A 15235-nucleotide genomic window follows, 5' to 3' on the forward strand; every position below is an offset into this window, starting at 1 on the left:
TCATTGGGGGATGTAGGCCATTTCACAGCTGTTTGAAAATGTTTCAGAAGTTCATTAATTCTGTATGTATATTGGCCTTTTTTTCTAAGGAAGATAATATGTCCCTTGTATTTTCAGGTATCTTACACTTTGCTAATGTGCTATGTTTATAGGCATGTCTAGTCTGTGCATTAAGTGTTATCCCCTTGTCTTAGCTTTGGTTTAATTGTCAGGTTTTGCTACTCAGGAAAGTGCTGTGCAAGTGTTCCCATGCATTCACTTTTGGAAAGCCTTTGTAGGGATAAAGACTCATGGTTGCTGTCTATAGAGTTCACTAGAGGTCCTGGTGGGAGCTCAATGGTGACAGAAAACACACCCCTGTGGTTAACACAACAAAAGTGAAATACTTGGAAAGATCAGAGCCTTGTAAAACCATTTCTTGTAACTGGTGTCCTGACTCACTAGGGCAGATAGCATTTCATTATTGACCAGGTCCTGAGATTGTTTGCTCTTTGTTTTACCCAGTTGTAGTTCACTGAGGACTTAGAGAGACAAGGCTAGAAAAGGGCCTTACAAAGTTACCTAACTAGTGGATCTCAATGCATGGCTTGTGACCAATGTGTCATTCAGAAGGCCCACCAACATTTCTCACAGTTATAACAAATTAAAACAAAAAGCAGACTGACAAGGAGAGTCTGAAGTTCCTGTGGTGCATGACATCCTCTGTGTTGTTACCCACACAGTGTCAGTGGCTGGGGAGCATTAATCATTTCTCAGCCCCAACAGAAAGGGAAGGTGGGAGAGCTAAGGGTCTGTGTCAGAAATTTTAATGAACATAGAAACAGAATCCTGAGCTCTAATTCCAGCTCTGAAATTTAATTTCTTCCTGTGAAAGACATTGACACAATACCTGTCTTCAATTTACACAATATGGATATTTCTCTGTGTCTTTAAGACATTAAAAGTGACTGAGTTTTGTAAATTGCTGTCTTAAAGGTACTTATAATACTGACTACACAGATGTTTTGTCTTCACCTCAATATAACTTTATTTCAGTAGCAATAATTAGTATGTTCCATACTCCAATGCCCATCTTTGAGCTATCCATTCTGGGCTTTGTTTAACAATACTGTTTTATTACTTACTAAGTAAATGCCAACATACAAACGCTTTTTTTTAACCTTATTTACTTTCTCTAACTTTAATACCATCAAGAAAAAAATAAAATACTTCACAGTACAGCAGAATGCAAAAATCAGAGTTACATCTTGTAGAGGAGGGTCAGTGGAAAAAAAAATTATTTTAATTTGCTCATAGTGAGCCCACCAAAAAACTCATGCGAGCAAGTATTGTCAGAAAAATTACTATCAGAAGACATAATATACTATGATCCTTCTTTTTTATCTTTGTTTCATATATCTTAGTCACTTGAGAAAGGAGAGGTATTTTTCAGTTGAGATCCCTCATTTAATGATACGTTACTACACTGATAGCAATGGAAATGTCTCCAGTGCTGCTAAAAAGTGTTTTATGCACTAGAAAATGTCATGCAAATAATATAACAGAAATAAAACCTGGTCTGTTAACAAACAGGGGAGAGACAGTATCAACCTGAAAGTAAGAGAGAAAATTCTGTTTCACTCTGCAGTCCATATCGCTAGAGTACTTTAGAGTTTACCTGATTGCTTAAGCTAGATAATATGTAGCTGGCACTGTGCACCATTGGAATTATGAGCTTGAGAGAGGCCCCAGAGGGCTGACTTCTGCAGAAAACATTCTATCTGATTTCTTTTATTTCTTCCTTTTCTTCAGACATACTATAGATACTGATGTCTTAGATTATAAAGCATATTGAACTATATTTAGCACTGGTATAACTGCTGATTTCAAAGGAGTTGAATACAACAGACAAGGATTGAGCTTATTGATTTTGGTTCAGATGAAAATTGTGTCCTTATTCTCAACTTAATTCGTTTATGAAAATTCTTTATTCAGCTTCTCTCTCCCTTTTCTTGTATGCATGGGAGTGAATTTTTGCCTGCTTTGACATATTTTTTTAAATATTTTTTTATCTTCTAAAATTACTTGGGTAATCTGCCATCTTCAAAGATATTTGCCTAGCAGGACTTGCAAACTGGTTGCAATGAAATTTAAACCCATTTCCATGCAGGCAAGATACAGGTTAAATACCATGCCTGAGGCACGGAGAGTACAAATTCTCAGAGTTCTTTGATAGCTGCTAGGGGACATAACATGTCATTATAATTCACAGCAGTTCTAAAATTTTCTTTATGCCTTCTCTCTAATACTGTATTAAACATTGCAACCAATATAAAATGGATTTCTTATCATAGGAGAATTACTTTAAAAAGATGTTTACAATGTTCACTTAAGTAAAACAAAAAGTTAAAATCTTTTACCAAATGAAACATTAAAATCTTTTAAGAAGTGAATTAATAGATGCATTTCTTAAATTTGTTTTGTTTGAACATTTTAGTTTGATCAATGATTTTCATTTTGAATTTCTGTAACTTCAATTTTTCAAAACAAAAATTATTTCCATTCAAGAACTAAAAGTTTTCATTTTGAAATTGTCAAAGTGAAACACTGCAAGTATTTGAAATTTTTTTCTAGCATTTCTGGTCAAGAAATTTTTGAAACTGATCTTTTCCTGAAAGCAGTTTCCAATCTGGTTTTTCAATGGAAAAAGTCATGTCCAAAAGCTCTTGACAATTCACTAGTTGTAGTGCAGGTGGCTTTGACACTCAAGGCAAGTGTTTTTTCTAGTTTCTTTCAGCTTACCTAACTCTGTACCCAAGTTATCTATTGAAGTATCTTGCATGATGTGAATTGGAAATGTACATTATATTATTTGCTACAGAGTAATCTGTCTGAGGATACCATCAAATCAGAAGTAGTATTTTCAGCTAAAGCTACTGATTATCTCATTTCTGATTACAGCACTGTTAAAAGTTAAAATCTCCTAACCGCTCCACTTACCTCAGATACACATACACTATAGACTTGAAAAACAAAGACTTCCTATTTATTATTTTTGTCCTATATTTCAGTCTTTGCTTAGAAGTGCAAAATCTAAGAGCCGCTGAGTGAATTTACCTACTTACACTCTGTTGTAAAGGTACATCTGAATGCTGCACAAGACACCAGGATTTCTCTGCAATCATTTATTAGCCATGTTATACAGACAATTTGGTCTGCTCCTTTGGTGCCAAGTACTAGTAACATAAGGGTAGTACTACATGATGTAAAAAGAGAGAGCAAATATCTAAAATTGTTGCTTACACACTGACTGCTCCACATAATGATGTTTTTCCATCAGAAACTAAACAGGTTCAGAGAATGCGGCAACAAATGGTCAAATTGAAAAAGAAGCAAGATCTTCAAGCAGTAACAGCAGATTGGAAAATAGCCTTTAGTAGTTACAAAGTTCAAGACGACACTTGGCTTGCAACAGTCAAAGACATCATAGCCAAAATAAAAAGAGACTGCCTATACATGTAGTTGTAGATTTAATAAACATTCCTATTGCAAGTTCATATCATTAGGCAGGTAATAATAGGAAATGCAAAGCAGCAACAATTTAAGAACGGATGCTGAGCTCATGAGATTACTTTGAGAAAAAATGAATTAGTGCAATCTCTTGTTAAAATCCTCTTTAAAGTCCTCCTACTGGACATTTACTGAGCTTATGTTTTTGAATGCAGCCACTATATTCTATGGAGCCAGTTAACTGAAACTTTGATCTCAGCTCTCCCAGTCTTCCCCTCTGGCATGCTTTTGGTGTTACAGTACATCTGCAAACTCTCTGAATTACTATCCTTCCTTCTGGTGCTTTGAAAATAAAGCAAGTAAAATACAGACTTTGCAAAGTCCTTTCTAAATTATTCATGCTTTACTTACTCCATGTGTAGACACAAGAGATCTGCATTAAAGTAACAATATCTGCACATAAATCCAGATTCAAGATGGATATGTAGTCAGGTTACTTCCCCGAGTGGCTTTCCATCATGTCCTAGCTTACATCTGGTTCATCTGAGAAAAAAATACTGTTTTGTAGACCTTTTGATTGAATGAAAGATTATCCAGGTTAATAGCTGTTAATGGTCTCTTTTGTTAGTCTTCGAATAACTTCTGCTGGTATCTTGGTTCAAACTGGAGGGTAAAGGCAGTAGGGGAAACAGTTTACAACCAAAATGGACATTGCAGTTTGATCAAATATTCATAATAGCAAGCAGATTACAATACCAAAGGCAAAACAGTATTTGTAAGTGCTTAGCTTACGTTTCTCATGGTAACATCAACCAAACAAACAGGTATTAATGAAGTTCACGTTCTAGCAATAGTTAGTTTAAATGGTGAAATTGATTAGTCCATTCCCTTTTATTTTATGACGAAGTTTTACGACTGTTTAATTTGATATTGTATATTCTTGGATTCAAAACTCCTGGCCAAGTTTTTTTTATCACTAGTATTAAATATTCCATGAGATCTCCAATTTGTTCATTGCAAAGATCACTGGGTGCCTTTTTGCCGGTTCCCACAATTTGCCATCTTTTCATTGCTGTAGATTTTCTTTAGATGGTCCCTTTCAGCCACTCTTCATATTGAGCTTGCTGCACCTACTGACGTTATCATATCGTTTGATTTTGTCCTGCCCATGATACTTTTTTCTGCCCCATCACTTAAACCATGCTCTTTGGTTTAAGGCTTCAGCACCTCTTCATGGAAGGAATTCCCAGAGGTACTTTGTCAAGTCTGCCTTAAAAGTTACAATTATCCTCTTATTTTCTTTGTTAAAATGTTGAAACTCAAGGAAGAGGCCAACTCTTCAATTTTTCACAGAGAGTACACTATATTCTTTTTATAATCTAAATCTTCTGCCAGTTCTCCCACAGGTCGAATGACTAAAACTGGGGAAAATGAGTTGAGCTGTATTTGGTGCTGTGACCTTTCAGTTCTATCAATAGCAACTGTGTTGTAAGACATTTGTTTTGATCCCATGTAGTAATACCAGACTGCATATCAGACTTTTAAGTGACTGACTATTCCTGTTTCATTTTAAATAACACGTGTTATGACTGAATGAGAAAAGGGATGCGTGGTTTGCACAGGGTAAGTTTCTAGACTGCTCAATTAGCTTCTTTTTGTACAACATACAGTAAGATGTGTGGGGTTTATATCATTAAACAAGGTATTATTTACACTTTATTAAAACTGAACAGCCAATGAACTCTACCTTTTCTCTAGTTATCACCAGCTTTTTCCCTGGAGCAAGGAAAGATGTCGACTTCTTTGACATCCGGCTCTTAGCTTCTACTTATTACACATGCAGTCATGAACCTTTACTTCTGCAGGGTCAACATTTTGTCTTGTTTATCTTCAAACTTGAGCAATGAGACAGATTCTTAGATTTTAAAAATCCCTTTTGATGAATACATTCCCCTTTGACTTTAAAAACATTCAAAATTCTTTATCTGAACAACAGTGAAGAAAAAATACTCTGGGATGAAATCTTGTCAAACTCTTTCTCAGTGTAAATAGTTCAATGCTTTAAATTATATCATTGATCTCCATCTAGTCTAAACCAGAACTAGAAGTTATTACACATACCTTAGATTTCTAAATGTAGTAGCTGTCTGTTCTGTGAGCTGATGATCGCTTACTGTCTGTTTGACATCACATCACAAAAAAATTGCTGTTGTTAGTCTTTATGTTCACCAGTTTATCAATCCCAGTATCCAAGGGGAGCGAAATTTCTTTCTACCTGTACAAGTCATACATCCAAAAAAGGGCAAAAAAACAGGTCAGGGAGAAGTCATGATGTTCCTTCCCCTGCTTTGGATGTTGTACAGATAATAAATCTTGGGATTATAAGTCCTTCACTTGCCTCCTTCAGTTTAATTCATTTCAAAACACTTGATGAACAGCCCTTTACAGTCCCTGAGGTATGAATGTCATTATTTCTGAAATTCTGAAGTTGTAGTAGTCTTGTATAATCTTATAATAGCAAAACGATTTATTCTATAACCTATGTTTTCCAAATTATTCTCAAAAATGAGATTTTGCAGTTCTGCAGATTTATTGATCTTGAAATCTCTTTAAAAATCTGGATATTAAGGCTCTAGTATTTTCGCTTTTCACTGTTTCATCAAGAGAAAGAAATCGGAAATTTTGCTCATTTTAGGCATTTAAGTTTGAAAAGCCAGTAAGATGCAATAAGGTCATGGCTTTAGAGATGTGTTCTAGCACTGCTGGATGTATCACAGAATAGAAGATTGATATACCATGTCTCCTTCAAAACATTCAGGTTTCATGACTTTGTTTTATGGTAGGACTTTAGAAGTCCAGATTAGCTACTACTTTGTCAGTGGCAGTAGTCAGGCAAACAAACTTTTACGGAGAGCCTTCTAAGAGCTAAAGGGGCAAAATCGTATAGGAAAATCCCTACCCAACTTCCCCTTTTGTCAAAAGTTTCCCAGAGCATTAGTCTGATGACATATATTTTCACACATACGCACACATCTTCAGGGAAGCACATGCTTTGATTTATTTTTAAAAATTATGTAGAAATAAAACAAATGGGGGTTTTTTTGGTAGAAAGAAGACCTAGGACACTTGGCTTTTCTTAGCTGTTTAAGAAGCTGCTAATTTATTCAGAGGTTATATTCAGCATCTGTTAATTGTACTCTTGCACTTGATGATGTCTCTGTTTTGAAGTGAAAAACAAGCTATGAAATTGTTTTCTTAATCCCTCCACTCTTCCTGGATCTTATTGGCTAATGAAACCTTGTTTTATTTTAGTGGAAGCAACAGAACCTAATAAAATAAAAGCTGGATGGCAATATCCATTCTAATCCTATAACATCAGGGAGTTATAATTTTCTGAAGTGAAGCTTCTGTCTTTAAGGATCTCTCTTCTAGATTCAGTTCATATCTGAAGACACTGTTACAGGATAGAGCTCTCTTGTTTTATTTTGTTCTGTCCTTAAAGTTTAAGGAAAACTAATTCAGACAGCACTCAATGGAGGCAGTAACAAATTATTTCCTCCAGTTAAATATATATCTGTTTATGACTCATTTTTTGTTTTTCAACAGTTCTGATTCCAAAATGACTGGGGTAGAGAATTTAGTTTTGCTATGGAAGTACCCTGCACTGAGAAGCACTTTGAAATATTTTTGTGAACATTGTTTTTCATTTACTGAATTATGACCCATTGAAAACTGACCTGCAGGCATCCAGAGTATATTTGGTGGGGGCTATAAATAACTTCTGAGTGACTTCAAGATCAAAGGAAAGTTGTGATACAAACTTAATTAGTAAATGTGTAAAGGGAATGTGAGGAGACACGCATTCTTCAAAGGCCCTTACATACACAGGAAAACATCAGGTGAAGCAAGCATTGAGATTCCTCTCGTCATGCAACTCAGTCCTGATTTGCTGAAACTGTTGGCCTTTGGCTGTCTGAACAGTGAAATATGTAATTAATTTCAAGTAGGTGTGTAAGTCCATTTAAATAAATCATGTGCGAGTGCTTTTCTGGGGCATAATAGCATTAAGTACATTTTAATCGCTTTCTACAGTTGGAAGATAGTCAGGTATTCTGATATTCTCACAGCATTTCTTTTCATATAGGTCTTAGTGCATGACACCCCTATAGATAGATATTGCTATAAATAGATATTTTAGATAGATATTTTGTCATCATTAGAATTAAAATCTAAGTGTCATTATGTTCCTTCCTCATAGCATGCTCAGTTATATCACAAGCGTATTGATACCAAAGTTCAGCCTCAAAGTGTCAGTAAAGCAAGATGAACCACACTGTGGAGGGCAGATGGTTTGGTTGTTGCAGTGAAAGTACAAGTCCCCATGATCTTGTGGTGTGGCACAAAGGAAAGGTGATTATTTGTTGTGAAGTAAGGCTGAATATTTTGCTTTTCCTGGATGTGATGAAACTTGGGAACTTGAGTATCCCATCTGTTATTTCTCTGTCCACTTCTACAGAATGTGTGAGTTTCTTGAATATTTTTGTGTTCTTGTTTCATTGACAGCTACAAATAATTCAGAACTATTAAAAAAGACAGCTTTTAAGACAGCTATTGAAGGTTATTTTGAAAAATAAGGTGTTTAAATTCAGCAGTACAAACTGTACTGTAGTTCTTCAGGTACTATGAATGATCTAACAAATATTTTATCTATTTAAGGTGAGTTTGGAGAAGTATGCAGTGGGCGTCTGAAGACACCAGGAAAAAGAGAGATACCTGTTGCAATTAAAACTCTAAAAGGCGGCTATGTGGACAGGCAGAGAAGAGATTTCCTGAGAGAGGCTAGTATTATGGGACAATTTGATCACCCAAATATAATTCGCCTTGAAGGAGTTGTTACAAAAAGTAAGTTTCTATTAATAGCTTTTTTGGTTTTTTTCCCATTCCGTGTCATTTAGTATCAAAATTACATATTACTTCCACATTCAATATGGATTGCAATTCTCAGAAATTATCCAAATCATAAAGTGCAGCAGAAACTGCAGAGGGACCATAATAGGAAATTCATAGCCTATCTGTTTTCAATTAGAAATTTTTTATTTTTATTTTTTAATAAAAATCCTCCTCATTCAAATAAAGTCTTTACAGGTTCTTACGAAATAGCACTGTAGAGTTTGCTTATAGGCAAGTGCAATACAGTAGAGAAAGCCATAAATGTAACTGAGTTGACAATGAAGTCAAATCATTGTGTCAGGTAGCAGCTATAGTCTTCTTTTCCCACAAGCACTCACTCTTTATTTGGTTGTGGTTTACTGATTTTAGTATTTCCTGTTTTAAAGAAATAAAATGTAAACTCTTTTAAACTTATTGTACGCTTGCAGATGATTCACTAAAATTCCAGAAAAATCTATGAAATGTCTTACTCTTTATACCTATTGCAGCTGCCAAGAGATATCCCTTGTCTCCGAAATGTAGCATTTTTAGCAGGGTTATGGGCTTTTCTGAAATGCTGAAATATCTAGTTATCATTTAAGTTTTAAGTAAAAGTCTTATTAACATGCATGTAATTTTTTTAATGCCAACTTTTTGCAGTAATGAATTAAAAAATTCATAAGTTATACTCTTCTCAAAATTAATCATTGCCTTGACTAAGCCATGTTGTTTGCCGATTTGCAGTACTCATATTTTTCTTTTAAAGATCAAGTGTTGTATGTATAAAACAATGATGTCCTCTTACCACCACAGTAAATACAATAAATATGTTATGAATATTTCCTGCTTTCACCTTGTTACAATATCAAAAGCTATGTTTGGAAAACACAATGTACTAGAACAAAGAGAAAATTATAGCTCCTGAACTCTTGTCATTGGAATGGAATTACAATAGGTTTATGGGATAACCTTGTTCAAATCTGTCTCTCTGAGGTTCTAAATTAAGATGAAAAGGATCTTTTTTTTTTCTTCACACAGTATTGCAAGGATAAATTCATTATTATTTAGGAATGTTTGGTTACTAGACTAACAGAATCCATTACGTTGCAGACTTCTGGAAAGATATGGCTTAGTCTCCTCCATTGCTCTCCTGTCAGTTACTGCTCTGCTGACAACAAACAAGAACACGAGTTAATACTGGCTGAGCAGCATTGGAGATCTTTGTCAAGAGATGAAATATGTAGGAACTTAATTGAATTTAGCTCCTTGCTTCATAATGAGCAGCATAGCAGCAATTAAATTCCACCAGCCTTCACCAACATGGGCAGTTTATGAACCAGTATCACAGGTATGACTAGGATCCATGTGGTAGATCTAGTAGCGTATGTCTCATTTCTGAAAAAGGCTAATGGCTGTGATTCACAAACATTGTTTAAATCCAATTAGATGGTGCACACAGAGTACAGTATAATGTACTTGGCAATAGCATAATTGTTTAATCTTTGCCACATTTATAAATTTTCTTTCTGTAATGTCTCATCATCGGTCTAGAGAGAAATGAAAATTGCATTAAGAAAACAGAAACAAACAGATAAATCAGTGCTCCAACATTAGAATATTTCTTCCTGTTCTACAGTAAAAGTGATTATAGACAACCTTAAGTCAAGAAGTCATCATTAGCAGTTCTGCTTTTCTCTAAGGAGTCAGCAAACTTTATTATTGTTTTTGGAATGTTTGCCTAGAGGTAATATAAAAATAGTAGGTGTTACTGTTATAGTCACACTGTCCTATAAAAATATGCATCTCTTTCAAATATAAAATAAGTAGAGAACATCTGAAAGAAAATATTTTTTGGTCAGGCAGGTTTAAAAAAATAAAAAAATTATACAGCAATAATTATAGAATCAAAAAAATATTATGAGTTATCAACAAGTTTCACCCTAAGGCATGGAAAGTGCAAGTTACATAAAGCGTAAAGGACAAAGTTGTGCAGTACTGCTCTGCTGCAGGGAAGAAGCTAGGAGGCAGGCTGAGCAATGGACACACGCACTCTGCTATGCTTCTCTTTTGCCAGTTTATCTTTAGGATGTTGCCTTGCATTTACGCTGCCCCATCTGTGGTATTTAGAGAATAACATGGCTTCATCTGGGAGCAGAGCATTTACCTTGCATCTCCCTAAATCCTAAATCTAGGATTGCACACGGGACCGAAATTTCCTATAACTAAAAGGTGTGTCGTAAAAATGAGACAGAACCTTGTCCTAGCCAAATTATTTATGTAATGATAGCATGATTAAAAGGTGTTTTGTGTTAAATCTTAGATTAATAACAGCAGAAACTATTTATCTGGTGTGCATTACAGTTCCACTAACCTATAAAGGCACATCGGATGCAGTAAATTTGTTTAATAGACATGTAATGCTGTTCTTAGCACATGCTTTCCTCTTTGTAACCATTAGTCATTAACTCCTAGCAGTTGCTGATATATATTGCATCAGCTTGCAAGCAGTACCTTCCACTACAGTGTCATTGACTATTGAACAAAAAAGAAAAAGGATTTGATTGTAATAAGCAGAAGTGCTCTACCAAGTCAATAGCTATTGACTGTGGCAATAACAAATTTGCCTGTTCATTACAAATGAGAGCCTTTATCTGGTGCTACCAGCTAAGCAGATGTTAACTTTTAAATGCTACTGTTTTCAAAATTGCTATGGAATATGTACAGTACAGGATGAAAAAATGCTAAACTAAGCCTGCTCAGAAGTAGGTCTGAAACAGAGTTTTAATCCCCTTTTCTGATTGCTTCATTTCTCACTTGTCCTAACTGCTATCCCTAATCACAGAGAGCGGTAGGCAGAACAGTTGCTGTAGCACAAGCTTTCTGTTAGCAGAGAGTTCATTTCAAGGGCAATTTGCCGGGCTAAGGCAAATACACCGTAGCTCAGAATCTGGATCCGATAGTTCGCTTATATTGCTAATCAGAAGTCACAAGGGAAACTTTATTCCTGTTTGGTTTGTTTTAGCAACACCATTCCTTGCATGGTTTGCCACAAAAGGCTGTTTATTGCCTTGCAAATTGATGGGAGTTGCTTAGGCACTTTATAAAAACATCCATGTTTCCCTTTCAAGTCATATTAGCACAGTGATAATTTTGGGAGCTCTCCTTGGGTGTGTCAGGGCATGCTCAGCCGAGTTGTATGTCATCGTCCAAGCTGCTGCTATTTCATAAACAGGTATAAGAAAAATAAAGCTTCTTTCTCCAGCATGAACATATGTAACCAACATTGAGAACTGGGCTATATGGAAGTAAGATGTGTCTTCCACTTCTACATCATGTTGAAGCCTGAAGACTTTTCATGGAAAGTCTGCAAAGTAAACTAAAGGTAGGCTTGCAGCAAACACCTGCCAACACAACTATATCTACAAGAGACATGAAAAAATGGTCTCTGACTATTGCAACTGTACTGGAAGAAATCATTGGTGTTACATTAGCCAAACTGGAATCTATAGTTAGTTTAGCTTGATGGTGTCTTACACAATAGTTTAAAGCACGGCCTCGTCAGTACTGTGTAATACTGTGTCAATACAAAATATCAATGCACACAAGGGCTTTATTGTAGTCATAATCTTAGTTTGTTCCTCTCCCCCTCAGACTTTACCCCAAATAACTTTCAATTGTTAAAATTAATTTCTAAGGAATTGCTTCCATTTCTGAACTTTGACTACTGGAGGATTTGCACCTGTCACATTTACAAGAGGAATCTTTTTAAGGCATTCATTTTCTTTAACAACATTCTGTATATTGTTATTCTCCAGAAGAATTCTCAAATTAATCCCTTCAGAAAAGGAGGATGAATGAAGACAGCACCTAGATTTTTGGTTCTGTGTAAGCTCACATCCCCGTAACACCGAGTCTGGGTTTGGAATGACACCTTCAGCTCCCTTATTGTCTCCTCACTGTTTTGCTTTAGTGACTTTCAAATTGTGAATGCTATCACAGTTCTGAAATCTTTAGTCAGTCATCTGGCAGATTAAATTCAAAGCTTTAATCATTGAGGTTCTTTTAAATTATTGTGTATAACCTGTCCAGTGCAAGAAGAGTCCGGAGGTCAGTGTACCTTGCCTTGTCCAGGAGGAAGGCAAAGCAGCAGCATGATCCGCTTTCACTACAATCTGCAGTATGTAGCTCTTCATATCTGAGCCATTTTTCATTTATCAAAAATGCAGGAGATAACAATGAATATTTTTTTTCCAGCCAAGACATTGTGTTCTAGGCCTTTGAGCCCTTAGTGTAATGAATTTAATGTTGTCCTTTTCTCCAACCTGTTAACAGGTTGAGACTGTTAAATGGAGTTCAGAATTCATTTTGGAAGGTGACGTCTTTTGCAGTACATGTGTCTATTATACACAGCATTGTATAATTGGCTTTATGCAAAAGGATTGAGGAAATTTTGTGGCGGTGTTTGTAACATTCTTACCTTGGTCATGGATGGTGAAATTGTACTCCCAAGAAATGTGATTGTGCAAAGTTTAAATGTTGACCTTTTAAGAGTTAAGTTGTGACTATTTGAAGTAGACTACACCATGATAGCTTACAAAATATGATTATGATTATACACCAAAAAAATGTGACCTACATTACAGTATTTATCATTGATTTCTGAAAAGTAAAACCTTTAGGGCCAACAGAAAACATACGGTGTTAATAAATTCCATGTTAGCATTATAGTATTGTTTATAACCTAGAGCATAACCAATTTCAAATCTGGACATTAACTTCTGTCAGTAATCTCAGTACATCACTGAAGACATCACTGCCATCTCCAGGCACAGATGTACCTGTTGGAGGCCAAAATGGCTTCAGACCCACGCCTTGAACCCACCCCTTTCACTGGCAGGCACTTGCACCTGCCTTATGCAACACACACACACAGCAGGGTATGAAGACATTACTCATCCCTGAATATCTTCCGTTCTGCTTATGGACAATCCACTGTGACACAGAGTGGTGGTGAGACTATATGTGTGTCATATTAGCCAGTGGGCTTAACATGGCATTAGGCATAAAGCTGAATTTGTCTGATGAAGCATATTGTAGCCGTGCACATAATGATACACAAAATAGCAGAATTTCAGTTGTGTTATAAATTGTTCAGTAAGTGGAGCTGTAAATTTAAATTTGGCTCACTGCCTTTATTTTCCTTTGTATCATGTTTCATAGGTAAATGTCACAGCACATATTACTGAATTCAGTGTTGCTGTGGCCAGCAAATTAATGCAAAAACCACAACCGCCACCCGCACTGTTAGCCAAATTTACTAGATCAATTTATTAAAATATCATCCAATATGAAGACTTGAAAGTTAGAGCTGTGGACATGACTGCTGTAACACAGGCAAAACTAAGTATCTATAGCCTTCTTGCAAAATAGGTTACCCTTCATGAACTGGTATTTGAAGAACGTAATTAATGTTGATAGTACTGAGTTATTTTTACACATGCACACATGCGTGTGGATATTTCGGATAACACATACAAACTACCATGCATTCCATTTATTGAAGGTTGCAGGCAAAAATTAAGAATACACAATACTTGATTCTCCTGAATAACACATACTTAAATGAAATTAGCTTTTAAACCTCTGGAAAAATTAAATTTTTCTTTCATTCATTACAATCTGAGATTTTTTCTGCAAAAATTAAAGGGCCATTATGGTTTCCTGAAGTTCAAATCAGTCACATTTCTGTGTTCTGCTTTTCTGTTTTGCAGCTAGCAGTCTATCTGTTTGTTAAAGAAGTCTTTAACAGGACGATAAGCAATGAAGAAAAAGCATGTTGTCAAACAAACAGCTAACATCTTGTTAGCAGCAGCTTAATCTGACCGTGCTACAGTATCTAACATAACTAAACTTTTATAATTCTATTTTTATAAGTTACGCCTGAGAAACAGGATTTCACTTTCTTTAGGATCCTTTGCCTTCAGCTGTCTGTATTCAGACATGTAGGACCTGACTTTCAAAGATATTTAGATGCTTTGATGTGAGATGTGGTTCTAGTAGAAAAACAGGTGACAAAAATCATTCTTACCAACAGCCATAAAAAGATAAAGTCTTGTAGATGAGAAATGGCCAGATTTTTTTTTTCTTTTTAAGAAGTAGGGAAGTGATCGTGCCCCTGTACTCGGCCCTGGTGAGGCCGCACCTCGAATACTGTGTTCAGTTTTGGGCCCCTCACTACAAGAAGGACGTTGAGGTGCTGGAGCGTATCCAGAGAAGGGCAACGAGGCTGGTGAGGGGTCTGGAGAACAAGTCTTATGAGGAGCGGCTGAGGGAACTGGGGTTGTTTAGCCTGGAGAAAAGGAGGCTGAGGGGAGACCTCATCGCTCTCTACAACTACCTGAAAGGAGGTTGTAGCGAGGTGGGTGTTGGTCTCTTCTCCCAAGTAACTAGTGACAGGACGAGAGGAAATGGCCTCAAGTTGCGGCAGGGGAGGTTTAGATTGGATGTAAGGAAAAATGTCTTTACTGAAAGAGTGGTGAAACATTGGAACAGGCTGCCCAGGGAAGTGGTGGAGTCCCCATCCCTGGAAGTATTTAAAAGACGAGTAGATGAGGCACTTAGGGACATGGTTTAGTGGACATGGTGGTGTTGGGTCGACGGTTGGACTCGATGATCTTAGAGGTCTTTTCCAACCTCAATGATTCTATGATTCTATGATTCTAAGTGTGGTTGTCAGTTGCATAATTAGCATAATTAGTAACTGCAAGTGATTGCATTTCCATATATCTTCTGAATAAAGCATGCAATTTCTTCCTCC

General features: G+C 36.1%; 1 protein-coding gene across 5 annotated transcripts in view; it reads left to right on the plus strand.

Moving 5' to 3' along the window:
* EPHA6 (EPH receptor A6) overlaps positions 1-15235 on the plus strand; it is a 526124-nt gene that overhangs the window by 400271 nt on the left and 110618 nt on the right. For all 5 annotated transcript variants that reach the window (XM_076350956.1, XM_076350973.1, XM_076350963.1 and 2 more), the window contains one exon: positions 8206-8391. In XM_076350956.1, the coding sequence (XP_076207071.1) occupies positions 8206-8391 (186 nt within the window). The remainder of the gene's footprint in view (positions 1-8205; positions 8392-15235) is intronic.

The sequence above is a fragment of the Aptenodytes patagonicus genome, chromosome 1 (genome assembly GCF_965638725.1).
Source record: "Aptenodytes patagonicus chromosome 1, bAptPat1.pri.cur, whole genome shotgun sequence".
Taxonomy (NCBI): domain Eukaryota; kingdom Metazoa; phylum Chordata; class Aves; order Sphenisciformes; family Spheniscidae; genus Aptenodytes; species Aptenodytes patagonicus.